The 26,674-nt window shown below is 39.1% G+C and overlaps 1 protein-coding gene across 4 annotated transcripts in view; it reads right to left on the minus strand.

Moving 5' to 3' along the window:
- The window catches only part of VEGFC (vascular endothelial growth factor C), a 143,072-nt gene that overhangs the window by 29,991 nt on the left and 86,407 nt on the right, over window positions 1-26,674 (minus strand). For all 4 annotated transcript variants that reach the window (XM_042842087.2, XM_005304171.4, XM_024101115.3 and 1 more), the window contains exons 2-3: window positions 7,610-7,823; window positions 4,096-4,286 (exon numbers count right to left, since the gene is read on the minus strand). In XM_042842087.2, the coding sequence (XP_042698021.2) occupies window positions 4,096-4,286; window positions 7,610-7,763 (345 nt within the window). In that variant the 5' untranslated portion in view covers window positions 7,764-7,823. The remainder of the gene's footprint in view (window positions 1-4,095; window positions 4,287-7,609; window positions 7,824-26,674) is intronic.

Raw genomic sequence — 26,674 nt, forward strand, 5'->3', positions numbered from 1 at the left:
TGACCAGTAATTTCTGATACAATCACAATTGAGGACTGCACCTTAAGGCAATGCTTTGTGTAAATTTATCCTTTCCCTCTTGTATGAAGCACCGTATTTATGTAATTCGCCTCCCCACATCCCAATTTGTATTAACGGTACTATGTTTTTCTGATGGACTGTGGTTTATTTTGGCAGCTTTCCTGCCAAGTAATTGACTCTTGGTTTCCATGACTTGTGATCTGTATACTTCCTAAATTGACACTATAGGATAAAGTACAGGCCAAGTATTCCAGTGTAACTGAGAGTAGAATTTGGCTAGAAAGCTTTCCAGCAAGAGGACAAAAGTTTGTTTGGTTCAAAAAAAGAAAAAAAAACAACCACCTTTCTATACTACAAATGAGGAAAATAAATTGTAATTTGATAGCTGCTGAAATATAGTTCTTCCTTTTATGATTACCTAAATTGCCTTTAGGTCACATCCCTCTCTTTTGATAAAATTACATTGAATTTTGTGTGGTAATATATAAACTGATAACAGTGAAAAAAATCAAGTCAAATGATGCATTTAACTTCTGTTAATATATTAGCTTTCATTATGGCACCTTCTGCGATTTAAATCATCTTACACTGTAAACTAACATTATCAGAATGTCAAAACTTATTGACTTTGTATTGATACAACAGCGAATATTAACATTACTTACTAAGTCATTATTTTTGTCAGACTAAACAGAAAAAAATACATGGGAAAAACAGGCCCATAGTTCATAAATGACTCAAGCATTCTTCTGATGCATACATCTCCAAACTGTGCATATGAACATAATGTAAGTCTCAGATATTGCAAGCAATTTCAAGCTGGTAGCATGTTTCCTGTGAGAATAGTTCTTCTAAAACATATTTCAAACTATTTTGAGAAATGTTTTCCCTTGAGAGATTATTACTGTAGTCATGAAACTAAACGATTTAGAACTTTATGCTCACTTCCACTTCAATGATCAGAGAGAAAGCAAGAAATGTGGGTCTTACCAGCAAAGGTACAAAATGGGGAAAGATGTCAGTAAGGCATGGTCTCAACCTTCCTTGAAGAAGTGCCTTTGTGGACATTGTGGCTGAGATGTAGGCAGTGTAGAACTGGGGACTGGTTGCTTTTCCACCAGATTCTGCTATCTCAGTCTAGGGAGTACAGCAATTGAATTGCTGTTGCATCACCGAGATGCTATGGAAATAAATACTTTATAAAATGTGTAAATTAATAAAAAGTCAGTTTTTTCACTGGACAAGCCACCACCAAAAAACTTAAGATGTTACTGAATGACAGAAATTAGAGAAGGAAAAGGTCTGCTGCATTAAGTTACCTAGTCCAGAGGTTCTCACACATTTTCATGTTGTGGACCACATCTGAATAAAAAAATTGTCTTGTGCACCATCTCCCCTCCCATTTGTATAAGTTCCCTGTGCCAACTACATCAATTACTTTTGTGGGAAAAGTGATATCAGGAAAGCATACGTGTATCTTTAGCTGTCTTTTAGTCTCCAGTGTCCAGTTATTGGCCCTAAACACTGGAATTCATTTCGCATTGGTCTGTAAGACTAATATATTTTCTCATGCTTTTCCTGAGTGGCAATGGTAGTTTATCTTCGGGAATACCAGTGGGGATCTACTATGGCAACTGGTGTGATGGCTTTTATGGAAATCAAACAATGTATAGCGAATAGAACAATTTTTCTTATTTCATTTGGGAAATATAAGAGAAAAAGGAGTGAAAAAAATGTGACTGACATCTGAAATTTTACAGTGTGGTCCTTTGAAATTAAACCCCATACCCTTTTGTCTGATGTGCTCTTTACTCATTTCATTGCAATATAACAATGTTGAACCACTGTTGCATAGCTTCAATATGATCATTTTCAGGTGAGCAAAAATTAAAAAAAAAAATAAGGCTGTGCTAAGGTCTCTCCCTTTAAAAGGAAGTCTTCTGAAACTCGTGGGTCCTGGAAGTCACAGTACCATTTCTAAGGAATTTTGCCAATGACTTCATTCAATAGGAGGAGGACAGGAACCTAAATGATGAAGTTCCTTGGCTTTGTGGAATAGGTAACCAAAATAAATAAATAAAATAAAATAAATATTCCCCCCCTCCCCACAAGAAACCAACCCCACCCACCACCACATAGTGCTACCTTTTTTTGTCTAAGCAAGGCTTTGTTTAGTTCTGGTGAGCCCACCCCCCATGAGCCTTCTGTCTTTAGTTCTGATATTTTCTTAACTGTTCATGTCAGGTCCCTCCAAAGACATTTATCACCTCTTAAAAGGCTACTTTCTTAAGATCTTGAAAAATGAGGTCACTACCAGTATCAGAAATATAAATTATGTCATAAACTGATGTTGCTCCACTGACATCAATGGACTGGTGCCTATGTACTGCAGCTGAGAATCTGGCCCTGAATCTGGAAATCTGAGCTACACCTCTACCCCAATATAACACGACCCAATATAACACAAATTCGGATATAATGCGGTAAAGCAGCGCTCCAGGGGGGCGGGGCTGTGTACTCCGGTGGATCAAAGCAAGTTCGATATAATGTGGTTTCACCTATAACGCGGTAAGATTTTTTGGCTCCCGAGGACAGCATTATATCGGGATAGAGGTGTATATGCTATGACTACATCTGCATTAGGCGATCTCTTATCGCACATGTTTCTGATGTTATAGCAATGTGAAGATATATCATTTGCATCTCTCAACCAGCTAGAAGAACTGTGGCTTTGAGAAAACAGTTGTTTTCTTTTTTTAAACTGTTTGACTTGTACCATCCCTGTGTGGCTGTCTAGAACGCTAGAGTAGCTCACATTCTGCACTGGAAATCCTTGGTAGAATGCACAATTACAGATGAGTATGTTTGAAAAAAGGCTTTCATGACTGGATAAGATTATGAACATTTATCTTTCCTTCACTGACTCTTCTCTCCCCTTCTCTAATCCTTTCCTTAGCTGGGTGGTACACGAAGCAGTTTCATGGTAAGGAATCCTACTCGCAACAGCTGCCACTGCACAGCTGCTTCTGCTGTGTTGGGCTCCAATTGAGCAGTATTTCACTAAAAGGGAACTAGGTGATAAAGGAGATTAAATTAACACTAAAATTAGATCATCCTCATTTAGAGTATCCAGCAAGAAGAGAGAGAGAGGAAAAAATAGAGACTACCAAAGGAAAAACACAGACAGCTGATCTGAGAAGATGACAATAGTGAATGGCTATTTGGGAGGCTGCTTAACTATGGTGCTCAATGACAGAATGTGTAATTGTTATAGTTGCACATAATAGTATTTAATTTTAGCTTTTTTTCCTTTAAAAAACCCTAGAAATTACAGTAAAAACCCAACTATGTTAAATGTCATTTCAGTTGGAAAGTCAAGCACTTGAAAATTGTGTCCATGCAATCTCAATTCTGCCCTCTTGCATGTACAGTATGAAACAGTCTGTACTGAGATGATCACATACTATTTTTTCTACAGGTTTCAGAGTAGCAGCCGTGTTAGTCTGTATCCGCAAAAAGAACAGGAGTACTTGTGGCACCTTAGAGACTAACAAATTTATTAGAGCATAAGCTTTCGTGGACTACAGCCCACTTAGAGCATAAGCTTTCGTGGACTACAGCCCACTTCTTCAGAAGAAGTGGGCTGTAGTCCACGAAAGCTTATGCTCTGATAAATTTGTTAGTCTCTAAGGTGCCACAAGTCCTCCTGTTCTTCTATTTTTTCTACAGCACTCCTATCTCATACAGTGCATAGTGGGACACTCTGGGGGTAGGATTAAGGTTGCATAGGCAATCGCAAATCTGGCATTTCATAACTTTCAAGTGCTTGACTTTGCAACCTAAATTTCTTTTAACATAGTTTCTCCCCCACTCCTTATGTCATTAATTATTGTTAGCTGCACGGTTTATAAAGGTAACAGTTCTGGAAACAATGTGTGTTCAAATGAATAATAAATTGAAATAAAATTAGATTCTGGGATATGTTTTTCCATGTAGCAATACATTAAAATGCATAATTATCCATTTACTTGAAATGTAAGGACAACTCAGAATATAACTGGAATAAGAACCTACCGTTTTGCTGATGTAACTTGTGCTGATATTCATACATTGCAGCCCCTCACTATTGCAGCAACCTCCACATCTGTAGATGGATACACATGGGGGTTTAAAGAAGGTGTTTGTTGTTGCTCCAAACTCTTTCCCCACATCTACACACACCTCACGTGGCATGCACTGAGTTTTCCTCCATTCATTATCAATACCTGCCAAGTTATAGGGAAGTTCATACGTTATAATGCAGCTAGTTAAAATAAGAACAACATCCCACCATAGATTAACAGCAACTTGCTTATGTTTGGAATCAGACTAGCATGTGACTTCGTATATTTAGATTCTTGAGTCAATTAAATACACATTTCTTTAGAGAAACTGAATTCTCTCTGCAGTAACTTTCCTGAATCCCATGGCAGTGCTGCCAGGGAGCAGAGCCGCAGTGGGGACAGAGCTGTAGTGGAACCACTGGGATCCTAGTAAACATCTCCAAAGTCTAGGCAGCTCTCAGGATATCCAAAGATTTCAGAGAGATTTCCATGTAGAGTTTCCTATCCCTATGTGGCAATATCTGCAGAGGAGAATCATCTGGCCTGGGTAACCAACACTTCAGGATTTGGACCATACCATATGTTAAAAAGTATGTTTGATTTGGGTCTTGTACTATTAAGATGGTATTAAGGTAATTGGATGTTCATTTACTTTTGCTAACTACAGAGTGCTCTATCTATGCTTTTCTGATGCAAAAAACAAAAAACAAAAAAACAAGTTACCGGGCAATATTATATACCTTCTTCATTAAACTTAAATTCTAATTAGGCTAGGCCCTTAGACAGTGATTGTATTTTCTGGCTGGGCATTTCTGCCAAATTACAATTGTGCACAGCTCAGACCTCATTACTAAAAAGTGATGCAACTTGCCTCACCACAGCCCCATTCCTCTGTCTTGGAGCCAACTTCTGTTAGGTTGCTTTCTGGCTCAAAGAAGAACTAACATTACACCTGTTATCTAATCAATTCCTCCTATAACAATTTAATTCAAACCCACCTACTCTATTGTAAATTTTACTCTTCCTCTTATAAGTTCTACATCTTCCCACCAAAAAAAAAATCTATAAAGTAGGGCTGTCGATTAATCGCAGTTAACTCATGTGATTAAGTAAAAAAAATTAATTGCAATTAATCACAATTTTAAACAATAGAATACCAACTGAAATTTATTAAATATTTTGGATGTTTTTCTACATTTTCATCTATGTTGTATTCTATGTTGTAACTGAAATCAAAGTGTATATTATTTTTGATTATAAATATTTGCACTGTAAAAATGACAAAAAATAAATAGTATTTTTCAATTCACCTCATACAAGTGCAACTTACAAATGTACATTTTTTGTTATATAACTGCACTCAAAAATAAAATAAAATTGTAGAGCCTGCAAGTCCACTCAGTCCTACTTCTTGTTCAGCCAATCGCTCAGACAAACAAGTTTGTTTACATTTGTAGGAGATAATGCTGCCCGCTTCTTATTTACAATGTCACCTGAAAGTGAGAACAGGCGTTCTTGTGGCACTGTTGTAGTTGGCGTTGCAAGATATTTACATGCCAGATGCGCTAAAGATTCATATGTCCCTTCATGCTTCAACCACCATTCCAGGGGACATGCGTCCATGCTGATGACTGGTTCTGCTCGATAACAATCCAAAGCAGAGTGGACCGATGCATGTTCATTTCATCATCTGAGTCAGATGCCACTTGCAGATTTTCTTTTTTGGTGTTTCAGGTTCCGTAGTTTCTGCATCAGAGTGTTGCTTTTAAGACTTCTAAAAACATGCTCCACACCTCGTCCCTCTCAGATTTTGGAAGGCACTTTAGATTCTTAAACATTGGGTCGAGTGCTGAAGCTATCCTTAGAAATCTCACATTGGTACCTTTTTTGCGTTTTGTCAAATCTGCAGTGAAAGTGTTCTTAAAATGAACAACGTGCTGGGTCATCATCCAAAACTGCTATAACATGAAATATATGGAAGAATGCAGGTAAAACAGAGCAGGGGATGTACAATTCTCCCCCCAATGAGTTCAGTCACAAATTTAATTTACACATTTTTTTTAATGAGCATCATCGGCATGGAAGCATGTCCTCTGGAATGATGGCTGAAGCATGAAAGGGCATATGAATGTTTAGCATATCTGGCACGTAAAATACCTTGCAGAAGTGCCATGCTACAAAAGTGCCATGCAAATGCCTGTTCTCACTTTCAGGTAACATTGTAATCAAGATGCAGGCAGCATTACCTCCTACAAATGTAAACAAACTTGTTTGTCTGAGCGATTGGCTGAACAAGAAGTAGGACTGAGTGGACTTGCAGGCTCCAAAATTTTACATTGTTTTATTTTTGAATGCAGTTTATTTTGTACATAATTCTGCATTTGTAAGTTCAACTTTCATGATAAAGAGATTGCACTACAGTACTTGTATTAGGTGAATTGAAAAATACTATTTCTTTTGTTTTTTTACAGTGCAAATACTTGTAATCAAAATTAAATATAAAGTGACCACTATGCATTTTGTACTCTGTGTTGTAATTGATATCAACATATTTGAAAATATAGAAAACATCCAAAAATATTTAAATAAATGGTATTCTATTATTGCTTCACAGCGTGATTAATTTTTTTAATTGTTTGACAGCCCTACCATGAAGTAATTTATTTTCAGGCAGAATGATTAAAAAAAAGAATTATGTTAATGTCCATTAATGCTTCAACTGGTCTGTTGTAATATTATAAACATACTTTACACAATCAAAATAAACCACACCAAGGTGTGCAGTACTTGGCTACTCCAGGTGGTTGAAGATCCGTTGCCATGAGCCTCCCCATTATTCTGGGTTATTGCTTAACTGAAGAAAATCAGGAGGAAAAAGACAAATATTTTCTCCTCCCTCTCCCTCCCCCCAGTGGGGACATTCTTTGGGAGTCACCTATTACTGCCTTCTTACTTCCTGCAAAGTCTTCAAAGTCCCAGCATAGCAGAGATTCTTTCCAGCTGAGGACTTCTGGATTTAATTTCAAATATCTGCTGTAATGTACCATCTGAAAATGGTGCAAACACTTCCTTCTGCATCAGTGTACACCTCATGCATCTCACTGAGTTCACAAAACGTATATCAGAAAAAAATAGCCATAAGAATTAGTTTCTTTCATTATGGAAGTGTCTAAAGCAGTGCTTAATTTGTGCCAGAGCATGCCAGGGCTGAGCCCCGGCACCTGTAGGCTTGGCAGTTCATAGCCCCGGCACCTCTGGCCTTGCCACGTCAGTTATGAAAATAAGAAAAATTGCTGAGCCTTGGCACCTCTTTAATTACAAATTAAGCACTGGTTTAAAGATCCTAACTGATGCATTAATACAAATCAAAGGCCTTAGCCGTTTTTATTTTCAGTGCTTAGATTTTAAAGTGTTTTTGACACAATTGACATTTCTTCAGATTTTGATTTACAGTATTTGGTACATCTTTTATTTCCTGAACTTACTTTTCAAGATCTCTGCATTATAATGTGCTGCTGCAAATTTTATTGAATCATCTGATCTTGTGTCGAAGCTGGAGTGTTCCCTGTTGTGTTGCCAGCCCCCTTTCCTCAACTGACATTTGAACATTTTCCAGTACTCTGGGTAAAGTACTGTCATGAGTTCATCCACACTGGACACAGACCGCAACTGCTCTTCCAGCTCTTTGCTTGCATGAGCCTGTTAAAGAAACATGCAAGATTAATTACTTTCTGCATTGCACAAGTTTTGCTGTAAATTAGTTTGTTGAACAGCTAAGCTTTTGTAAAATCAAGTCTCCCCCTTAAGAATCTTCTTGCAAAAAAGTCTACACTGATGTTGTTCTGTAACGTCTGATACTGCAATGCCTTTCTCTCATCACTAATTCTTACTTAAACATGTTGTTCAAGATAAGTATTATTCATGTGAGAAAAGGGTTGCAGCAGTAAACCCTTGCACGATACAATTTGGAGGTTAAGGCAATGTATCACATTTTGTATTATGGATAACCGAATGATTTTTAAATAACATTTTTACTTTTTCAAACAAAATCAGACAGATTTTATAATTATATGCATATTGCCTAGCATCATGTAACATTAAAAAGGATGAGATCAAGGAAAATTTTGCATGTTTTCCCAAAATTTCTTGAAAGCAAAAAATGATGAAAGTGCAAAAATGGGTGAAAATGAAATCAGAGAATTTTTGAAAATTGATTTTTATAATTTTGTACATTGTTAGGGACCAATCCTGCAGACACTCGCTATAGAGCATAGTGTTTACTACTATGAATAGTTCAATTGAAGCCAATGAAACTATTCATAGTAGTAAGCACTATATTTGGTAATAAGTTATTGTAGGATCAGCCCTATCTTGTAGTTCTTTATTTGATAAATATTAGTTTCTCCCATCTCAAATATAAATGAGATACGAACATAGGTATTTTTAAAAAAATCTCGTTTAGGGTCAATCATGACTCTGCCACAAGCTTTGCACAAGTTTTCCATTGCCTCAAATGCAGCTTGTGAAAGAGATGATGACTATGAATTACATTCTGCCTTGTGATTCCCCTATGTTGCCGGTGGAACATGCACCCCACCACCATACATCACGCAGAAAATGTACCTGGTTAACACTCCATCCATTCCCTGCCCACTCTTACCCACATGCGCAATGATGGTGGAGAAAACCACACACAATGGTTCTCTGGAAGTTGCTGTCTTCCCAGATGCAACTACCCACAGTATAGATATCCAGTGCAGAAGAAGAAGGGGTGCCTTACAAGTCCTCATGCATGTGCATGCAGGAATGGACACAGTGTGGCCCTTCGATGGCAATATTAGAGACAACGTAAGCAGTGTTCATTAACTACTGTTTCTGTACATATAAATACATACACATACACTAACACTTGTCTTCTGCATCCCAGAAAGAAATGGCCACATTAAAAAAATATTGGTGACAAAACAGGTGGTTTAAAAATAATATAGCCTTATCAGAGTCTAACAGTTTTAAGCAGGTAAAATTTATTTTTTATCCTAACCTGCACAATAATGTATTTCTAAATTTTCAAATATTTTGATATGGATGCTTTTAGGTGTCTGTGACAAGAAGTAGTATTAATTTTAGCAATGAATATGGCTTACATAAATTGGTTGCAAGATTTAGTCATGAATTAATTTCTATATGTAAACAAAATAAAGACTATTACATAATCAGAAATATTTTATTCCCTGCACAGTTGCAAAATATTGCTCTCAATGTTGCCAACTCTCGTGATTTTATTGTCAGTCTTGCAATATTTATTGCTTTACTTAAAACCCCAGTTCCTGGAGCTGACAAACTCACCTTCCATTATAAAACAAAACAGAACCTTCTAGCCTTCCAGGCAGCAGAGAAAACCCTGAAATGAGCACAATCTAAAGGCTCAGAAATCAAGAAGTCAAATAAAAGAACCCTTTTCTAAATCTTATGATTTTTTTGGAGGCCTGACTCATGATTTTTGAATGACTGGAGTTGGCAAGACTGTCCTGTACAATTACTACCAGGAGAAATATAAATGATACAAAGATTTCATATATACTGAAAAACCCTTTGTAGCTGAATGAACTATAACATGTTCATCTTATTTATTCTTCATTACAAGAGATATGAAGTATTCTCCCCCTTTCTTCCCTCCATCAGGGACACAGCAGCAGGGACCAGCTCTAATTGCTATGCATGCCACCAGCCTTATAGGAGCAGCAGAGAAGCCTGAGTGCCCTTAAAGGAGCTGGGACCTTGCTTCTCCTATAATGTAGACATTCTGGACCTCGCAGGATCCTAGACCCCGGGCTCCAGACTGAGCCCAAACGTTTACATAGCAATTAAACATGTCTTAGCGTGAGCCCAAGTCAGCTGATGTGGGCCAGCCTCGGATATCTGCAGTATTGACATACCCAAAGTTACCTGAAATAAAATTGATGCTGTTCTGAAGGAACTCAAGTATGAAACTGTAGAACTACTAACAGTGAGTGATATGTAACTTATCATTTCAATCAGCTTCTGTACCAGATGACTGGAGGATATCTGGATGATATCCAGATCACTGGACAATGTGACACCAATTTTTAAAGAAGTGTCCAGAGGCAATCCTAGCAACTAAAGGCCGGTAAGCCTAACTTCAGTACCAGGCAAATTGGTTGAAACTACAGTAAAGAACAGAATTAACAGACACATAGATTAATACAATTTGTTGGGGAAGAAAGAGTCAACGCGGCTTTGTAAAGGGAAATCATGCCTCTCAAATCCATTAGAATTCTTTGAGGGGGTCAACAAATATGTGGACAAGGGTGATCCAGTGGATATAGTGTACTATAGTGGATTTCCCAAAAGCCTTTGACAAGGTCCTTCACCAAAGGCTCTTAAACCAAAGTAAACAGTCATGGGATAAGAGGAGAGGTCCTCTCATGGATCAGAAACTTTTTAAAAGACAGGAAAAAAAGGATAAGAATAAATGGTCAGTTTTCAGAATGGACAGAGGTAAATAGTGGTGTCCTCCAGAGATCTGTACTGGGACCAGTGCTATTCAACATATTCATAAATGATCTGGAAAGAGGGATAAACAGTGAGGCGGCAAAATTTGCAGACAATACAAAATTATTCAAGATAGTTTAATCCAAAGCAGACTGTGAAGAGTTACAAAGGGATCTTGCAAAACTGCGTGACTGGGAAACAAAATGGCAGATGAAATTCAATGTTGATACATGCAAAGTAATGCACATTGGAAAATATAATCCCAACAATACATACAAAATGATGGTGTCTAAATTAGTTGTTAGCACTCAAGAAAGTGATCTTGGATTCATTGTGGATAGTTGTCTGAAAACATCCACTCAGTGTACAGAAGCAATCAAAAAAAGCTAACAATGTTGAGAACTATTAGGAAAAGGATAGATAAGAAGACAGAAAATATCATAATGTCACTATATAAATTCATGGTATGCCCACACCTGTGTGCAGTTCTGTTCACCCCATCTGAAAATAATATTAGAATTGGAAAAGGTACACAGAAAGGCAACAAAAATGATTAAGGGTATGGAACAGCTCAGTATGAGGAGAGATTAAAAAGACTGGAACCTTTCAGTTTGGAAGAGAGACAACTAAGAAGGGATATGATAGCAGTCCATAAAATCATGAATGGTGTGGAGCAAGTGAATAAGAAAGTGTTATTCACTCCTTCATGATAACACCAGAACCAGGGGCCACTGAAATTAATAGGCAGTAGGTTTAAAACAAAAGGAAGTACTTCATCACACAACACATAGTCAATTTGTGGAATTTGTTGCCAGGGGATGTTGTGAAGGCCAAAACTGTAGTGAGGTTCAAAAAAGAATGAGATAAGTTCATGGACAGGTCTATCAATGGCTATTACCCAAGATGGTCAGGGATACAACCCCATGTTCTGGGTATCCCTAGCCTCTGATTGTCAGAAGCTGGGAGTGGACAACAGGGGACGGATCACTCAATGATTGCCTGTTCTGTTCATTCCCGCCGAAGCACCTGGCACTGGTTACTGTCAGAAGACAGGATACTGGGATGAACAGACCATTGGTCTGACCCAGTAAGGGCGTTATGATGTTCTCATGATCAGTGCAAGATCTGTCACCAACAAACAATCAGCGATGAAATACCCAAGATCGCCTGCATCCTGGAGACTTGGCTCTATGACACTACAAACCCCGTGCTAGCCCGCCTCCTCCCCACTTCCTCCCACTACTTCATCTATCATATACCGAGACGAGACAGGAAGCACTGCATCAAACATCAAATCGGAAAAAGTCGCCTCAGGTAATAAAATGTCTTCTAAATTGGTTTGTCTAGCACAGGGTTCTGGCTGGGGGTGAGGGCTCTGGGGTGGGGCCAGAAATGAGGCGTTCAGGGTGCAGGAAGGGGCTCTGGGCTGGGGCAGGGGGTTGGGGTATGAGTGGGTATTTATGTATGTGAGGTCTCCAGCTGGGGGTGCGAGCTCTGGGGTGGGGATGAGGGGTTGGGGGTGCACGAGGGTGCTCCAGCCTGTGACTGAAGGGTTCGGAGGGTAGGAGGAGGATCAGGGCTGTGGCGGGAGGTTGGGGCACGGGAGGGGTTCAGGGATGCAGGCTCTGGGCGGCACTTTCCTCAAGCAGCTCCTGGAAGCAGCGGCATGTCCCCCCTCCGTCTCCTATGTGGAGGCACACCCAAGCGACTCTATGAGCTGCCCTGTCCACAGACACCTCCCCTGCAGCTCCCATTGGCTGTAGATCATGCCCAATGGGAAATGCGGGGGTGGAGCAGCAGGCAGAGCTCCCTGGCTGCCCCTACATGTAGAAGCTGGAGGGGGGACATGCCGCTGCTTCCGGGAGCCACACAGAGCTGTGGCATGTGCAGAGTGGGACAAGCCCCCAACCCCGCTCCCTGGCTGCAGCACCGGAGCGTGGCAAGCCCCAGACTCCGCTTCCTGGCAGGAGCTCGAGGGCCAGATTAAAATGTCTGAAGGGCCGGATGCAGCCCCCGGGCCATAGTTTGCCCACCCCATGTCTAGCAGCAGAAACCAGAGCCAAAACAAACAGATTTTTTTGTTCGTTTACAGACCACCAAGGACCAAAGGATTCAAAAAGGAGCTAACTAAAACCTTGTTGTGAAAGGGTGGGGGGCTTCAAATTTACCAGACACTTACCAGCCAGAGGTTGATATGAAAAATGTATCCAGAAATTAGGGTGCAAGGCCAAGCATCTCAATAGGAATTCTTGCCCTTCCCACCAAAAATGCTGCTCATCAGCAAGTTGATCCTGGACTATGTTGATAAGGTTCCCCATCCCTCATCTTTAGTACTGATCTCAAGCTAGTATGTTTAGTCCTCTGGTAATCTAGACAAGCAGATTTCCTTAAACTCTACAAAACCGTTTTGTTTATGAGCTAAGTCATAAATTAGGCACTTGTATAGCATTTTAGATCTATGTTACAAATTGAATTTTTTCATGGCCATACCACTTAGTAAAAAGCTTCATCTTCAAATTGGATTGGAGATATTATATGCAATTTCAGCTATTCAACACAATTGAGGAGATGGCTTTAGAAACAAGTGTTTGGTCATAATTTTAAAGCACTGAAGTTTTATTTATTTGTGATAAGATCAGAAGCATTTACAAAAATGCAATAAGTAACAGAGGGTCCTGTGGCACCTTTGAGACTAACAGAAGTATTGGGAGCATAAGCTTTTGTGGGTAAGAACCTCACTTCTTCAGATGCAAGAAATGCAATAGTACTTAGAACAGTTAAAAAGTCAAACATATTGTCATTGCATTATTTCTTCATTTGCAAATCTACTCTATTGTTCTCTTCTTGTAATAGAGCTGCCAGTGGAGCTGAGAGACTGGGCTCTCAGCTCCCCGCAGTGCCCCTCTTAAGTCAGTGGAAGTGCTCCAGGTGAGAACACGCACAAACAACTCAAGGAGGGCAGTGTAGACATGCACCACTGCAGTAATTACTGTGGTGGTTGTAAGTTGACCAAATGTAAGTTGACTTAGGATTGTACTATAGACATACCCTGAGGAAGTCACCTTGGTTCATTTACATTCAGAAGTTTATCTCTGTATACCCATACTACTGAGAAAAGAAGACTGAGGGGGAACCTGATAACAGCCTTTAACATATTTCAAGACTCTTATAAAGAGGATGGTAACCAACTGTTCTCCAAATCCACTGAAGGTAGGACAAGAAGTAATGGACTTAATCTGTGGCAAGGGAATTTACGTTAGATATTTGAGAAACTTTCTAACTACAGAGGTAGTTAAATGCTAGAATAAGCTTCCAAGAGCTGCTACGGAATCCTCTTAATTGTTTTTAAGAACAGGCATGACAAACACCTGTCAGGGATGTTCTAGGTAACTTGGTCCTGCGGCAGCACAGGTAGCTGGACTAGATGACCTCTTGAGGTCCCTTCCAGCCCTACATTTCTATGATTCTGTCAAGAGCTAGAAATGCAATGTGTGTCTGAAGCTTAATATCTACAGAAATGGATGGCTTAATATTCCAGCTCCACTTGCCAGAGAAAGTTGCATATTCACTCCTGATAAGTATAATTTTCAAGTCCTGATCTAAGATAATGCTGTGAAATATTGTTTTAAAAATGCATTTCCTCATGGATTTTCCAGAAGGCCATGTGTACTGTTAATGTAATAGTGTTTACAATTTAAAGTGTTCATTTAAAGGAGAACATAATGAAGCATGCACACATTTTTCAAATGTGAGCAAAAGGAAAACACAATATATTTATAAGATACAGTACATATTTTCTGCAAAATGAAGTCTTGGTGGAGAGGAAGAATACTATCCTGATGTTTGCTGAGAAAGTGCAGCAAGATTATTCCATTATAGCTGCTCAAATTCTAGGAGACTGATTAAAATAGATTCACAGGGAGTATTTAAGCATTTTCAGTATAGCAGAGGGAAGTTTTCTAATGCACTATACCTAGTTTATTCTACAAATAACTCATGAAACTGGACCTATAATTGTCCTAGTTACAAGTGAGTAATTAGAATGATCACAAAATCACAATTTTTGTTCTTAAGAAACACTCGCTATTGAGCTTAATTAATGAACACACTTCCCTTAAAAGCAACTGATGTTTTAAGTCAGGTTTACAAGTATAATGTAGGGAACCTATTCAGTCACTAGAGGGCTTTTGCTATTTCTTCTCTTCAGTCTGACAAGGGAAGGAAGAATGGAAGCAAGAGTGAACAGCAAGGTACACATACTGTACTAAGTATTGTAACCAGAGCCCTCCTAAGCACCATTAACGATTTAGAGGAGAAAGAAAAGGAAGGTTGTCTATTTATTGCCGGTATGTGTCTGCAAATGTATTTCAAAATGTGTGTTGACCTCTCCTTGCTGTAGTCATCATTAACCTGTAGGCATGAATTTTGAACTGCGGCAAATTAGGCAAGTATTTATAACTGGTTCATGTTGAATGAGATAATTAGAGGCATTAATGACCTATGTAGAAATTTAATTCTGGCCCAGCCATCAAACAGACAGTACTGCCAAATTGTACACACAACTAAATCTTAATTTCCACTTGATTAAATGAGGGCGTGAACTGCATTTCTAACAGTAATTGAGTTGGCCAAGGAACCTTGAGCTGGAATTAACTGCCAGCAACATTTGATAAAGGAAAAAGTATTCAGTATAAAAAAATTAAATAAATGAATTCTTTAGAACCAGAACTATAAAAGCAGTTCTTACTGATGTCTGGACATTTGCAAAAAATCTACATATAGTGGTTTTGGTTAATTAATCTAATCAAACTAGCTAACTCTTCTTTTTTATCTAGGCTCTTTGTTCTGCTTTTGGTTGTACATCTGCTTGTAGCATAGTGCATACCAGAAATGATACTTTTAAATCTTTAAGTAGTTTGGCTTCATGAAAATCATCATAATAACTGTTCAGAAAAGCATAACACGAAAAAAACAAAAACAAAAAGAAACCAAACAAGAACAGAAATATACTGTAAATTAATGAATAGAGCCCTTATGTTTAACAGTGTTATGCTAGATCAGATTAACAAGGTTTGGAAGTGATTAAGGTTTGAATATTTGATTGATTACTTACACCATGCTAGTTATTCTCAAATGAACTTTTAGATGTAATCCTAAATTTAAAATAAAACCATTGTATTAAACATGACAACTGTTATGTTGCCATAAAATAACAAACGTTATCAAGCTATTTAGATAATAGCAATTCTAAAACAGTGAGGGCCAGACTGTGACTTCTGATTAATTAAGCAGTCTGCTGATTTCAATGGGAGCCACTTGCATGCAACAGAGGGTAGAGCCCAGCCCTAGCTTCTTGATGGGAGGGAAGAGTGCTACCTATATCCACCATGCTTTCCTTTCTCTTTCTATTATGTAAATGAGTCAGTTAAGTCCAAGGAAACATTTCACTGACCCGTCCTAAAATACTCAGGCCAACCCTGGGCATAGTTGTGATATCACGCTGAGAAGGAGCTGGTTACATTTTGGAGGAAAAGCCTGAAAAATTCTTTCACTGACCAATCTTTACAAGGTTAGACGTGACTGTGTGGAGTGGAACAACTCCTCAAAAGACAGAAGTGTGAGCAGGAAATCCCACAAGAAGACGCTCACTTCATTTCTTTTCATCTACATACTTTATTGAGGAGCAGAAGAGAAAAGGGCCCTAAATGAATCAAGTGACAAATCCTCTCCTTCTAAATAAAGTAACCAGGCCTAGTAAATAAACTATCCCATACAGTAAATTTCTTATAGACCTACCTATCTATATTTCTATAGTTCTTATCACTCTGGTATCTTACTGGCATTGTGAAACAAGAAAGTATATGGCTTGATTTTCTTATTCCAAAGCTATTATATAATTACCTAAATTTTGGAAAACTTTGTTCTGTAAAATAGATGTATTTCATAATGTGGTATTCCAACTCTATAGTATGTTAAATATTTCATAAAATTATAGTTAACAGAAAAACAGTATCTGGAAGGTTAAAAAACATCTATGAACAAAATGAAGTTTATAACATGTTTCCCTATTCTTTACATTTATAGTTTATTTTATGTATCCCTTATATCCTTCTCTATTAATATCAAAGGTCAAAATACTTAATATTTGGCAGAGACTATGACACATAATTGATGGTGCAATATGCAATAACAATAATTAATGCATCTGCTGTGATTATAGTTGTCAGCACATTAGATTTTCAAGGATTTTCTTCATAGGAAAATTCTGGCTCTAAAGCAATCCATTTTAATGTACTTGTATACCACATTTATTGACCAATTGAAATATATTAAAAAATCATGTCATTAATTTAGCATAGGGAAGCAAACATAGGTAGTGTGCAAATACATGGAAATATTGCTAAAGAAAGCTGTGCGTAAACATTTCTCTTGCATAATCTTTTAGAATTATTGCAATTTATATGTATTTTCCTCTAGAATATTGATGTGATTAATATCAATTAAATGAAAATATAATTCCAACTGAAGAAAAATCTGAACCATATAATATGATTAAACATCAACTTTGCAATATGCCACTTACATTCAAGCTGAATAGGATATGCCTGATTTTGATCTCACATCTGTTTAGCACTAATATAATTTAACTGATTTCCAAAATTGTAAAACTCCTTTTTATTAATTTTAAATATTTATAGAGCACTGTAATTTTGCATGGTTCTTTACAGAAATCAGAAGATGACACTGACCCTGATTCTGGTCTCATGATAATTTAAATCAGGAATAACACTACTGAAGTCAATTGGACTATAATGTACAGCTGATATGAGTGAGATCAGTACCAGACCCACTGCCCCTAAACCAAAAAGCTTAAAACCACACCAGACAAACAAGAAAACATAGAAAACAGACAAAAGAAATGATAGAAAAGGAAGTGAAAAAAGGATAAAATAAATACGATATGATTGCATTATACTGCAAATGAGCTTTATATATTCTGATATTTTTAACACTGAGAATGAGGTAGAGAAAAGGGAAATGAATAGAGGTTAAAGGTGGAAAGAAAAGCAAAATAAATGAATTTGAGAAGGGATCTGAAGAAAGAGAGTGTGAAAGTCTGACGCACAAGAAGAAGGATATAACATCAGATAAAGGGAGGATGAAACAATATGTAAAGGGCTGCAAAAGTTTTATTTCTAAATGAAAAAGTACACAAATTCTTTAATTTAAAATGAAACAAAAAAGGAGATAGTTGATAATCCTGCATGAAACTAATCCTATCCTCAGTTATTTAATTTATCTGCATGGTTTACCTATTCTACATAATTAAGTATCTGAAGAATACAGCTGGTCGAGAAATAGATATTTCCCTTCCACAGGAAATAGGATATTTTGAAATTTCTTTGGTCCCTAAGAAGAACAAATATTAGAAATTTTTTAATTTACCGCAAAATGAAAGTTCTGAAATATTTTGTTTTGGCAACACTGAAATGACCTAAACATTTTGTTTCAATAAGGTCAAAATGTTTTGTTTAAATTTAATAATTTTGTCACACACACACACACACACACACACACACACACACACACACACACACACACGTCAAAATGATAAAAATCAAAAGAAAATGTTTTGACCTTATTAAAACAAAACATTTCAATAATTTCCCATCAAAAATTTTCACAAAATAGATACGTTCCCATTAAATATTTCAAATTGGCATTTCCTGAAAGCAAACTGTTCCACTGGAAAACTTTCAGCCAACTCTACTGAAGAGTTATCAGAGTCTGTGAATGTAATCAATAATAGCATCCAAATGCTCTTGAAAGATATCTGATTTATTTTATAGTTATGTATTATTTTTTCATAAGGTGCAGTTTTCATCACAGTCTAGATGTAGTCTAATTCTGAGGATAGGAAATTATCAATCACCAAAACCAGAATCTGTTTTAAATTTAGCTATATAAGTGATATAAAGAAGAATTAACAAACTGAAGAAGTGTTGTCACAGTGCTTGAATCCAGACTGATCTCAGTTCTCCTCAGAACACTGACCCCCAGTTTATGACCCTGAGACAAATTCTACTCCTATTTAAATCAGTGTAAATCTGATCTAAATTTACTGTGTAGTTAAGACTGACTAAATGAGAACTGAATTTGTACTCCTGTATGCAACATTGTAGGTTGAGATTTTACCAAAACTAGATTTATTTAATCATATTTAAAATACAGCTTTGAAAATGACATATTGTAAACTTCTTTTGTTTAATAATTATTAACAGTAATGCTTTCTGTCAATATTTACCAATAAATTATTTTATCACCTATAATATTTTAATGTAGGTACTGTCTGAAGTTATAGCTTTCTGTTGCTTCATGTTATTCTAATTATCCAACAGTGCCTTAAGGGTGAATGTTTGGATCAAATAACTTTGACAGAGAAGTATGTATATATCCCACATGCAGGTGTGTTAAGTAATCTTGGGCAAGCAACTTAACTTCTCAATACTTCAGTTTCCCCCCTCCTTTGTGAATCACTTTGAAATCTATGTATTACATTTTTTATTCAATGTAGGATTCATTGCAGCAGCCATCTTTTCCCTTCCCTACTTCAGTAAACAAGAAAAGTTATATCTGAGAACTCTGAGAATCATTAGTTACCAATACAGATGGACTCACACAAAGTCTTTCATGGGAGATAAACTTGATATTTTATTTATAAGAATAAATTCTCTAGATGAATATGTTACCAAGATAGAAGGGTGTCTGGATAATGTGAACAATGTGAGCAAACAGTGAGTGGAATAATTTAATCCACTCTTGTAAAATACAGCACAGTATGTGACAGGCTTATAAAAAAAGATGGGAAACCAAATCTGTGTGTGGAAAAGACCTAAACCCTTGGAATTCCTACAAAAAAGAAAAGTCCTGAAGCAAATTCCTTCCATATTGATTTGGGAGCACAAGATGAACTAAAGTAGCTAAATTCTATAGTAGTCCTGCCAAAGGGTCTGCTACACAAGAAAATACAATTACAGTATTGCTACAATTTTAGATTACAGAGACAGAGAAACTCTTAGTTACAGCTAGGGGAAAAAAGGAGACGAAACATTTCAAGGAAACAAAACTTTAATTTTCCTAGATCTTAGCTAAACCATACATTCTCACAGGAGAGAGCTGAAGGCTATGAGAAGGGATTTCCAATAAGAAAGCAATGATGGTACAATCCTAAGATTTCATGGTTTTATATCGTCTCTCCATTAGTGTAGTATCTGACCATCTCTCACGTAAAATTGTGAAGTGAAGTCCCTAGTGGACTTCACAGAATTTCTGTCTCTTCTCCCTTTTCAGGGTAAAAACTCTGCTTGGGGTAATTTTTTGTTACTGTTGTTAGTTTCTGTTTCGTTGACCGGGTCTATGGGATGGAGGTGGAAGGAATATCAGTGTTGTGAGTGTCATTCTGGGCATGCTGGAAAGCCTTCATTAAAAAGGTAGGTTCTGCAGCATTTCCTAAAGATGGTCAGTTTCACCTCTCTGGAAGTTCTTCCCATATTGACCCCCTTGACTGAGGCTGTTTTGTCCCAGCTCTCAGGCACTTCTGTCCGGTCTTTGTGATCTGCATTGTTCTAAAGCAATGCAACTGTCAGGGACATTCCATCACCATTCTCAGAGTTCTGCTAGACAGGAAAGATGAGAATCACTGTAGTGCTGTGCTACCTACTCCTGCTATGTCACATGGGTGGCTAACAGTGCCTTGTGGTCCACTATGTCAAAAGCTCCAGAGAGTTCTAGGAGGATGGAGGGAGTTATTCACCTCTTGCAGTAAAGATGGTTCTTCAAGTTGTGTTCCCCTATGGGTGCTCCACTATAGGTGTGTCTGCGTCCCTATGCCTCTGATCGGAGATTTTAGATAGCAGCATCTGTTTGGCTCGCACATGCACTCTTCCTGTCTCATGCTTTGCCTTGAGGCTATCTATTGCTAAATGGGCAAATCACCCTCAGTTCCTTCTCTATTGCAGAGCCCCATATTGAGAACTCCAAAATAGAGGGAAGAGGGTGGGTTGTGGAGCACCCATAGGGACACACATCTCGAAGAACCATTGTTACTGCATAAGGTGAGTAACACCCTCTTCTTCTTCTTCTTCTTGTTCGAGTATTGTCCCTATGGTTGCTCCACTGTAGGTGACTCCACAGCAGTATGATGGAGGACTGGGGCTTCAGAGTCGAGTCTATTAATGATGTCAACACTGTGCAGACGAAGATGGCATCGGAAGATGAGTGTTGTGTAAGTGCATAGTGTTCTGTGGAGGTATGAGTAGACGCCCAAGTTGCTGCTCTGCATATTTCTGAGATGGGGATATTTCTAACGAATGAGACAGAGGTGGAAACAGATCTCTTGGAATATGTGTGGACTCTGGATGGAGGTTGCAGATTACAGGCATGATAACAACAGTTAATACAGTTGAGACCCATTTTGAGAGATATTGCAGAGCCCTTGGATCTGTCTGCAATAGATAGGAACAGTTTAGGAGATTTCCTAAAGTCCTTTGTCCTGTTCAAATAAAATACCAAAGCTCTTCTAACATCAAGAATATGTAATATTGCCTCCCTGTTGTCATGGTGAGGCTTTGGGAAGAAGGTGAGAAGTGAAGGAATTGGTTAATATGGAAGGACGAGGCTACTTTGGGGAGGAACGTTGGGCGTGACCTCAGTGTGGCTTTGTCTTTAAAGAAAATTGTGAAGGGGGAGTGTGCCATTAGTGCAGCTATTTCACCTATTTTCCATGAGGAGGTAATGGCCACTATGTAAGCGAGTACATAGCCGTGGGTCTGAAAGGTGCCGTTGTTAGGCTTCTGAGAACTAGATTAAGGTCCCATGTTGGCATGGAGCATCTGGTTTGTGGGAAGAGGTTTCCCATGCCCTTGAGGAATCTCTTTGTTGTTGCATGGGCGAATATTGAATATCCATCTGTCTGCTCATTGAAGGCCGTTATAGCTGCAAGATGTACTTTTAGTGAGCTAAGAGATAGTCCCTTTTTAGGATCTAGTATGTAGTCTAGAATTAGGGGAAGGGTGGAAGATGCAGGGGTAATTTGTTTGGAATTACAACAGATTTGGAATCTTTTTTCACTTTTGCACTTAAGTGTGATGAGTCATTGATTTTCTGATGTGTAATAGCACTTCTTTAACCTCCTCAGAGCAGAAATTCTCTATGCATTGGAACCATGGAGGAACCAAGCCTTGAGTCAGAGAACCTGTAAATTGGGATGAAAGGTCTGTCCAGCATTCTGGGAGAGGAGGTGAGGAATTGGTTGAAGAGAAATTGGTGTGGGTTCCTTGAAAGCTGTGTTAGGGGTACCACATTTGTCTTGGCCAGGTGAGAACTATGAGTATAACTTTTGCTTTTTCCCGTTTTATTTTTAGTAAGACCTTTTATACAAGAGGGAATGGAGGAAAGGCGTACAGAAGCTCTTCGTTCCATTGAAAAAGGAAAGAATCACCTAGTGACTGTTTCCCCAGTCCGGCTCTGGAGCAATAACAGGAGCATTTCTTGTTCAGGTAAGTAGCAAACAAGTCTATTGTTGGAGGCCCTCAGCGACTGAATATGTCGGGTCCATTTCCCATTCATAATCATGTGAGAACTTGCGACAGACTGTCTGCCATGATAATTCTGTAATCCTGAAAGGTAAGTGGCTGATATGAGAACTTTGTGGTGAATGCACCAATTCCATAATTTTACTGCTTCTGTGCAGAGGGAGGGTGATCAGGCACCCCCTTGTCAATTTATGTAAAACATGCATGCTAGGTTGTCTGTCATAATTTTTCGTATGCATACTCTTGATTACTGGTAGAAAAAATGCACAAGCATTCCTGACTGCTCTGAGTTCCAAAAGGTTGTTATGGAGTGCGGATTCCATGGGGGACCATTTGCCCTGAACCTTATGGTTGTTCAGGTGAGCTCCCCAGCCTATTAGAGATGTGTCTTGTCAGTATCAATGCTAGTGGAGGTGCATGAATGGGATCCCTTCAGACATTCCTTGGATCTTTTCCACCATTCTAGGGATCCTTTGACCAGGAATGGCATCGACAGTGGCTTGTTTAATCTGTCCTTGTTTGGCATGTATACCAATCTGAGGCACGCTTGTAGGCACCGCATGTGTAGTCTCACATGAGATATCATGAATGTGCCCACTGCCATGTGCCCGAGAAACTGAAGGCAATTTCTGATTGACATTTGTGGGCTGGCCTTGACTGTGTCTATTAGGGTGGTCAGGGTGTTATATCTGTGTAGTGGGAGGAATGCTCTGGCCTCCACCATGTCAAGATAAGCCACTATCAACTCCAAGTGTTGCACTGGTGTCAAGGTCAATTTCTGGGTATCGAGTTGTAAACTCAACTGTGCAAATATGTCCATAATCTTTCGAGTTGCTCGTAGGGTGTTGTCAAATGAACAAGCACTGAGAAGGCAATCGTCCAAATATGCGTAGATTATGATTCCCAATTTGCATAGATGAGCTGCTACCACAGATAGAATTTTGGAAAATACTCTGGGTACAAACAATAGGCCAAATGGAAGCATTCTGTATTGGTAGTGGTCTTGGCCAAAGGTGAAGCAGAGGAATCTTCTGTGAGATAGTTGAATTGATATGTAGAAATAGGCATCTTGGAGGTCAAGGGCTGAGAACCAGTCTCCCTGGTCTAGAAATGGAATAACTCCTAGTTACTAGTGTAACCATCTTGAATTTTTGCGCCTTCATGTATTTATTTAGTGCTTTTAGATATAATGTAGGTCTCCAACCTCCTTTTTTCTTGGGAATCAGGAAATATCTGGAATAAAAGCCTTTTCCTTTGAGTAGCCCCTATGCACAGCAGGTGATCTATGTCCTGGTGCAGAAAGCTTTTGTTAGAAAGGTCCCTGGAGAGGGACAGGGAAGGAGGGAGGTGAAGTGGATGGGAGTAATCTTTGGAAATGATCTCCAGAACCCATTTGTCTGAAGTTATGTTTTCCCAGTTCTATCTGAACAGAGCAAGGCGGTGTCCAAAAGGACGTGTAAGAGTTGTATATGGCAGCAATTGTTGATGAGAGCGATTGCTGCGGGCCTCAACCAATGTGTCAAAACTGGTGTTTGGAGGTCAAGGGCTGTGATGTTGAAGTTTGGTGGGCTGATGGCCTTCTTTCTTGGATTCTTGATCTCACGCGCTGAGGATCAAAGTACTTTTGGGACGGAGGGAACTGGGCCGGACGGGATCTATAGGACGATTGTGTACTAAATTTTATTTTCTAACCGGTGTGTAGATCCCTAACAAGCGGAGCATGGCTTGAGTCTTTGAGTGTGTGAAATGAGGCATCAGTCTTGTTGGCAAACATCTTGGAGCCCTCAAATGGGAGGTCTTCTACTGTTATCTGTACTTCCTTTAGTAGTCCTGAGAGGAGTAACCAGGTGGCTTTTCTCATTACCACCGTTGTCGACACCAAGCAGGCTGCTGTGTCTGTGGGATCTAGAGTAATCTGCAGTGCCGTGCACACTACCAGCTGGCCCCCATTAAGGATGGCTTGAAATTGTTCTTTGTTTGTCTGGCAGGTGTTCAATAAAAGCACTAAATTTGCCATAATTCATGTGGTCATACTTTGAGATTAGGGCCTGGTGGTTTGCAATCTGAAATTTTAAAGTTGCAGAAGAGTATGCTTTTCTCCTGAATAGATCAAGTCTCTTCCAGTCTTTATCATAAGGGGTAGATTTAATGTGGTTCTGTCTTCCATGAGCATTCACAGCATCCACGACTATAGAATTTAGTGAGGGGTACAAAAAAGAGAAAGTCTACATCCTTGGACAGCACGTAATATCTTTTATCGGCCTCTTGCAATTAGGTCTTATGGAGTCTGGTGTTTGCCAAATAACCTTGGCAGGATCAAAAATCACCTTGTTGACTGGAAGGGTGTTTTGTGATGAGGAGGCTATATGCAGGATGTCTAATAGTTTGTGATGAGACTCTTATCTCCTCGAGAGGAATCTGGAGTGCATTAGTGACCGTCTTAGTGAGGTCTTGAAAGAATTTAAAACCATCCACCTTCTGATGGTGAGGATGATGAGATATTTGCTGGTGGGGTAACATCTCTTTTTAATCTAGGCTCCTGCTCCTCCTCCTCAAAAGTTTGCTCCTGCAGTTCTGGGGCTCTGGAGAGAGAGGCCGAGGGAGATTGCTTTGCGCTCTCTCTCTCTCTAGGAGACACTGGAGGCCTTAGATGGATGATGCCTGTAAGCTGTCCTGGCACCACTGGGGCGGAGGAAATGGCATGGGTAGTGGCACTCACAGGTGTTCATAGCAGGTGGGTTGAAACTCCAAATGTGGGTGCACATTGGATATCCCCGGGTGTTGCTCAGATGCGCTGTGGTGTGAGGCTAAGGATAGGTTGTCATCCTCCTCACGGTCTGCCTCTTCAATTGAGAAGAATGGGACTGACAGGGAAGCTGGTGGTGAGTGCCCTGGTGCAAAGTGTGATCCTGGGGACCAGGATGTAGTTGGAATTGGAGCACTGGTACTGAGTAGCGGAGATTCTGGCATCTCTGTTACCAATAGGTCCCTGGAAAAATAAAACTCCTGCAGTATCACAGTGATGGTCGGTACCACTAGGATTTGCTGCTGCTGGCAGCAAGTCAGTACCCAGGGAGATATCTCTGGGGTGACCATTGTTAAGGAGGAGACCCAGGATAGGATCACAGGCCAGTCTGAGGGAACTATCCATCATTAGGAGTTTAAGTTCTAGCTCGCGGCTCTTCCTTGTCCTGGCCTTTTGGGAGAAGGTGCACTTCTGCGTATGGTGAGCCTCTCCGTGGCACTGAATACAGGGCGAGTGTTAGTTGCTAATGGGTACTGCAGGAGAGGCAATGTTTGAACCCAGGAAGCCAGGCATACCCACCCCATAATAGGGAGTGGTCCCCCATGAAGGGGAGAGAAAAAATGTGTCAACAATGACAGGGAGAAAAACGAAGGTATAAGAAAGTTTTTTGTTTTTTTTTCTTTGAGAAAAATAAAATGGGGAAAGGAGAACAAACGAAAACTCTACTTAGAGACTATAAAGAAAGGAAACTCTACTGTCAACAACATAAACTGAAATTTGAATTGGACTGCTGATCGCTCCGTCTCAGGCCAAGGATGGTTCACCCAAGCAGTGCTAGATAGCCTCGAGGCAAAGCACGAGATGGGGAGAGCATATGTGTTGGCTTAGCGGACACAGCTATTTAAAATCTCCAATCAGAGATGCAGCAACGCAGACACACCTACAGTGGAGCACCCATATGGGACACTACTCGAAGAAGGACTTTTATAGTGCAATCTCCAGGGTTCTCTTTATGCTGTGTCCTGGACTGAACCCTGATAATGAGGCATCCGGGATGTTGGATTGTCATATGGCAATTCTGTACCCTGCAGAGCTTAATATATGTTACAAAAGTAACACCTGCGTTTTTTGGTACTCAAACTCAGATAATCAATTATTAACTAACATGAATCTCAAACTTCTGAGGAAGAAGACTTACAGGAGTAAAAACTGGAGTTTGATTAAGAGGTTTGCTTATAAGATCTTATTCTCTTGGAAATTAAGGGTTTGTCTACATGGTGTGCCATGCTAACTAACATGCTGCACTCTAACCTGGGTAGACCCTGCTGGTATGCTCTAAAAGATACCTAGTTTGTGTTAATGCAGTCCTAATATAGTCCAGCTAGGACTATGTTAATGTAAACTAAGTGCCTTTAGAGCACGCCAGTAGGGTCTACACACAGGGCAGTTAGAGTGCAGCACATTAGAGCACTTTACAAATCACACCCCTCTAGTGTGTATTGCCAGTGCTGTGTAGATAAGCCCTAAGAGAACCTGAGTTAGTAATTAGAATTTCCTTTTATTAGTTTAAATTATGAACACTTTTTCAACAACATTCAATCTTATCCAGCTTGTATTTTCTTTACGACTGTCAGAAATGACTAATTAGAATCAGTATACAAGAGTAAACTATCATTCATTTATATTCATGTTGCTTT

The sequence above is a fragment of the Chrysemys picta genome, chromosome 5, assembly GCF_011386835.1.
Source record: "Chrysemys picta bellii isolate R12L10 chromosome 5, ASM1138683v2, whole genome shotgun sequence".
NCBI classification, from domain to species: Eukaryota; Metazoa; Chordata; order Testudines; family Emydidae; genus Chrysemys; species Chrysemys picta.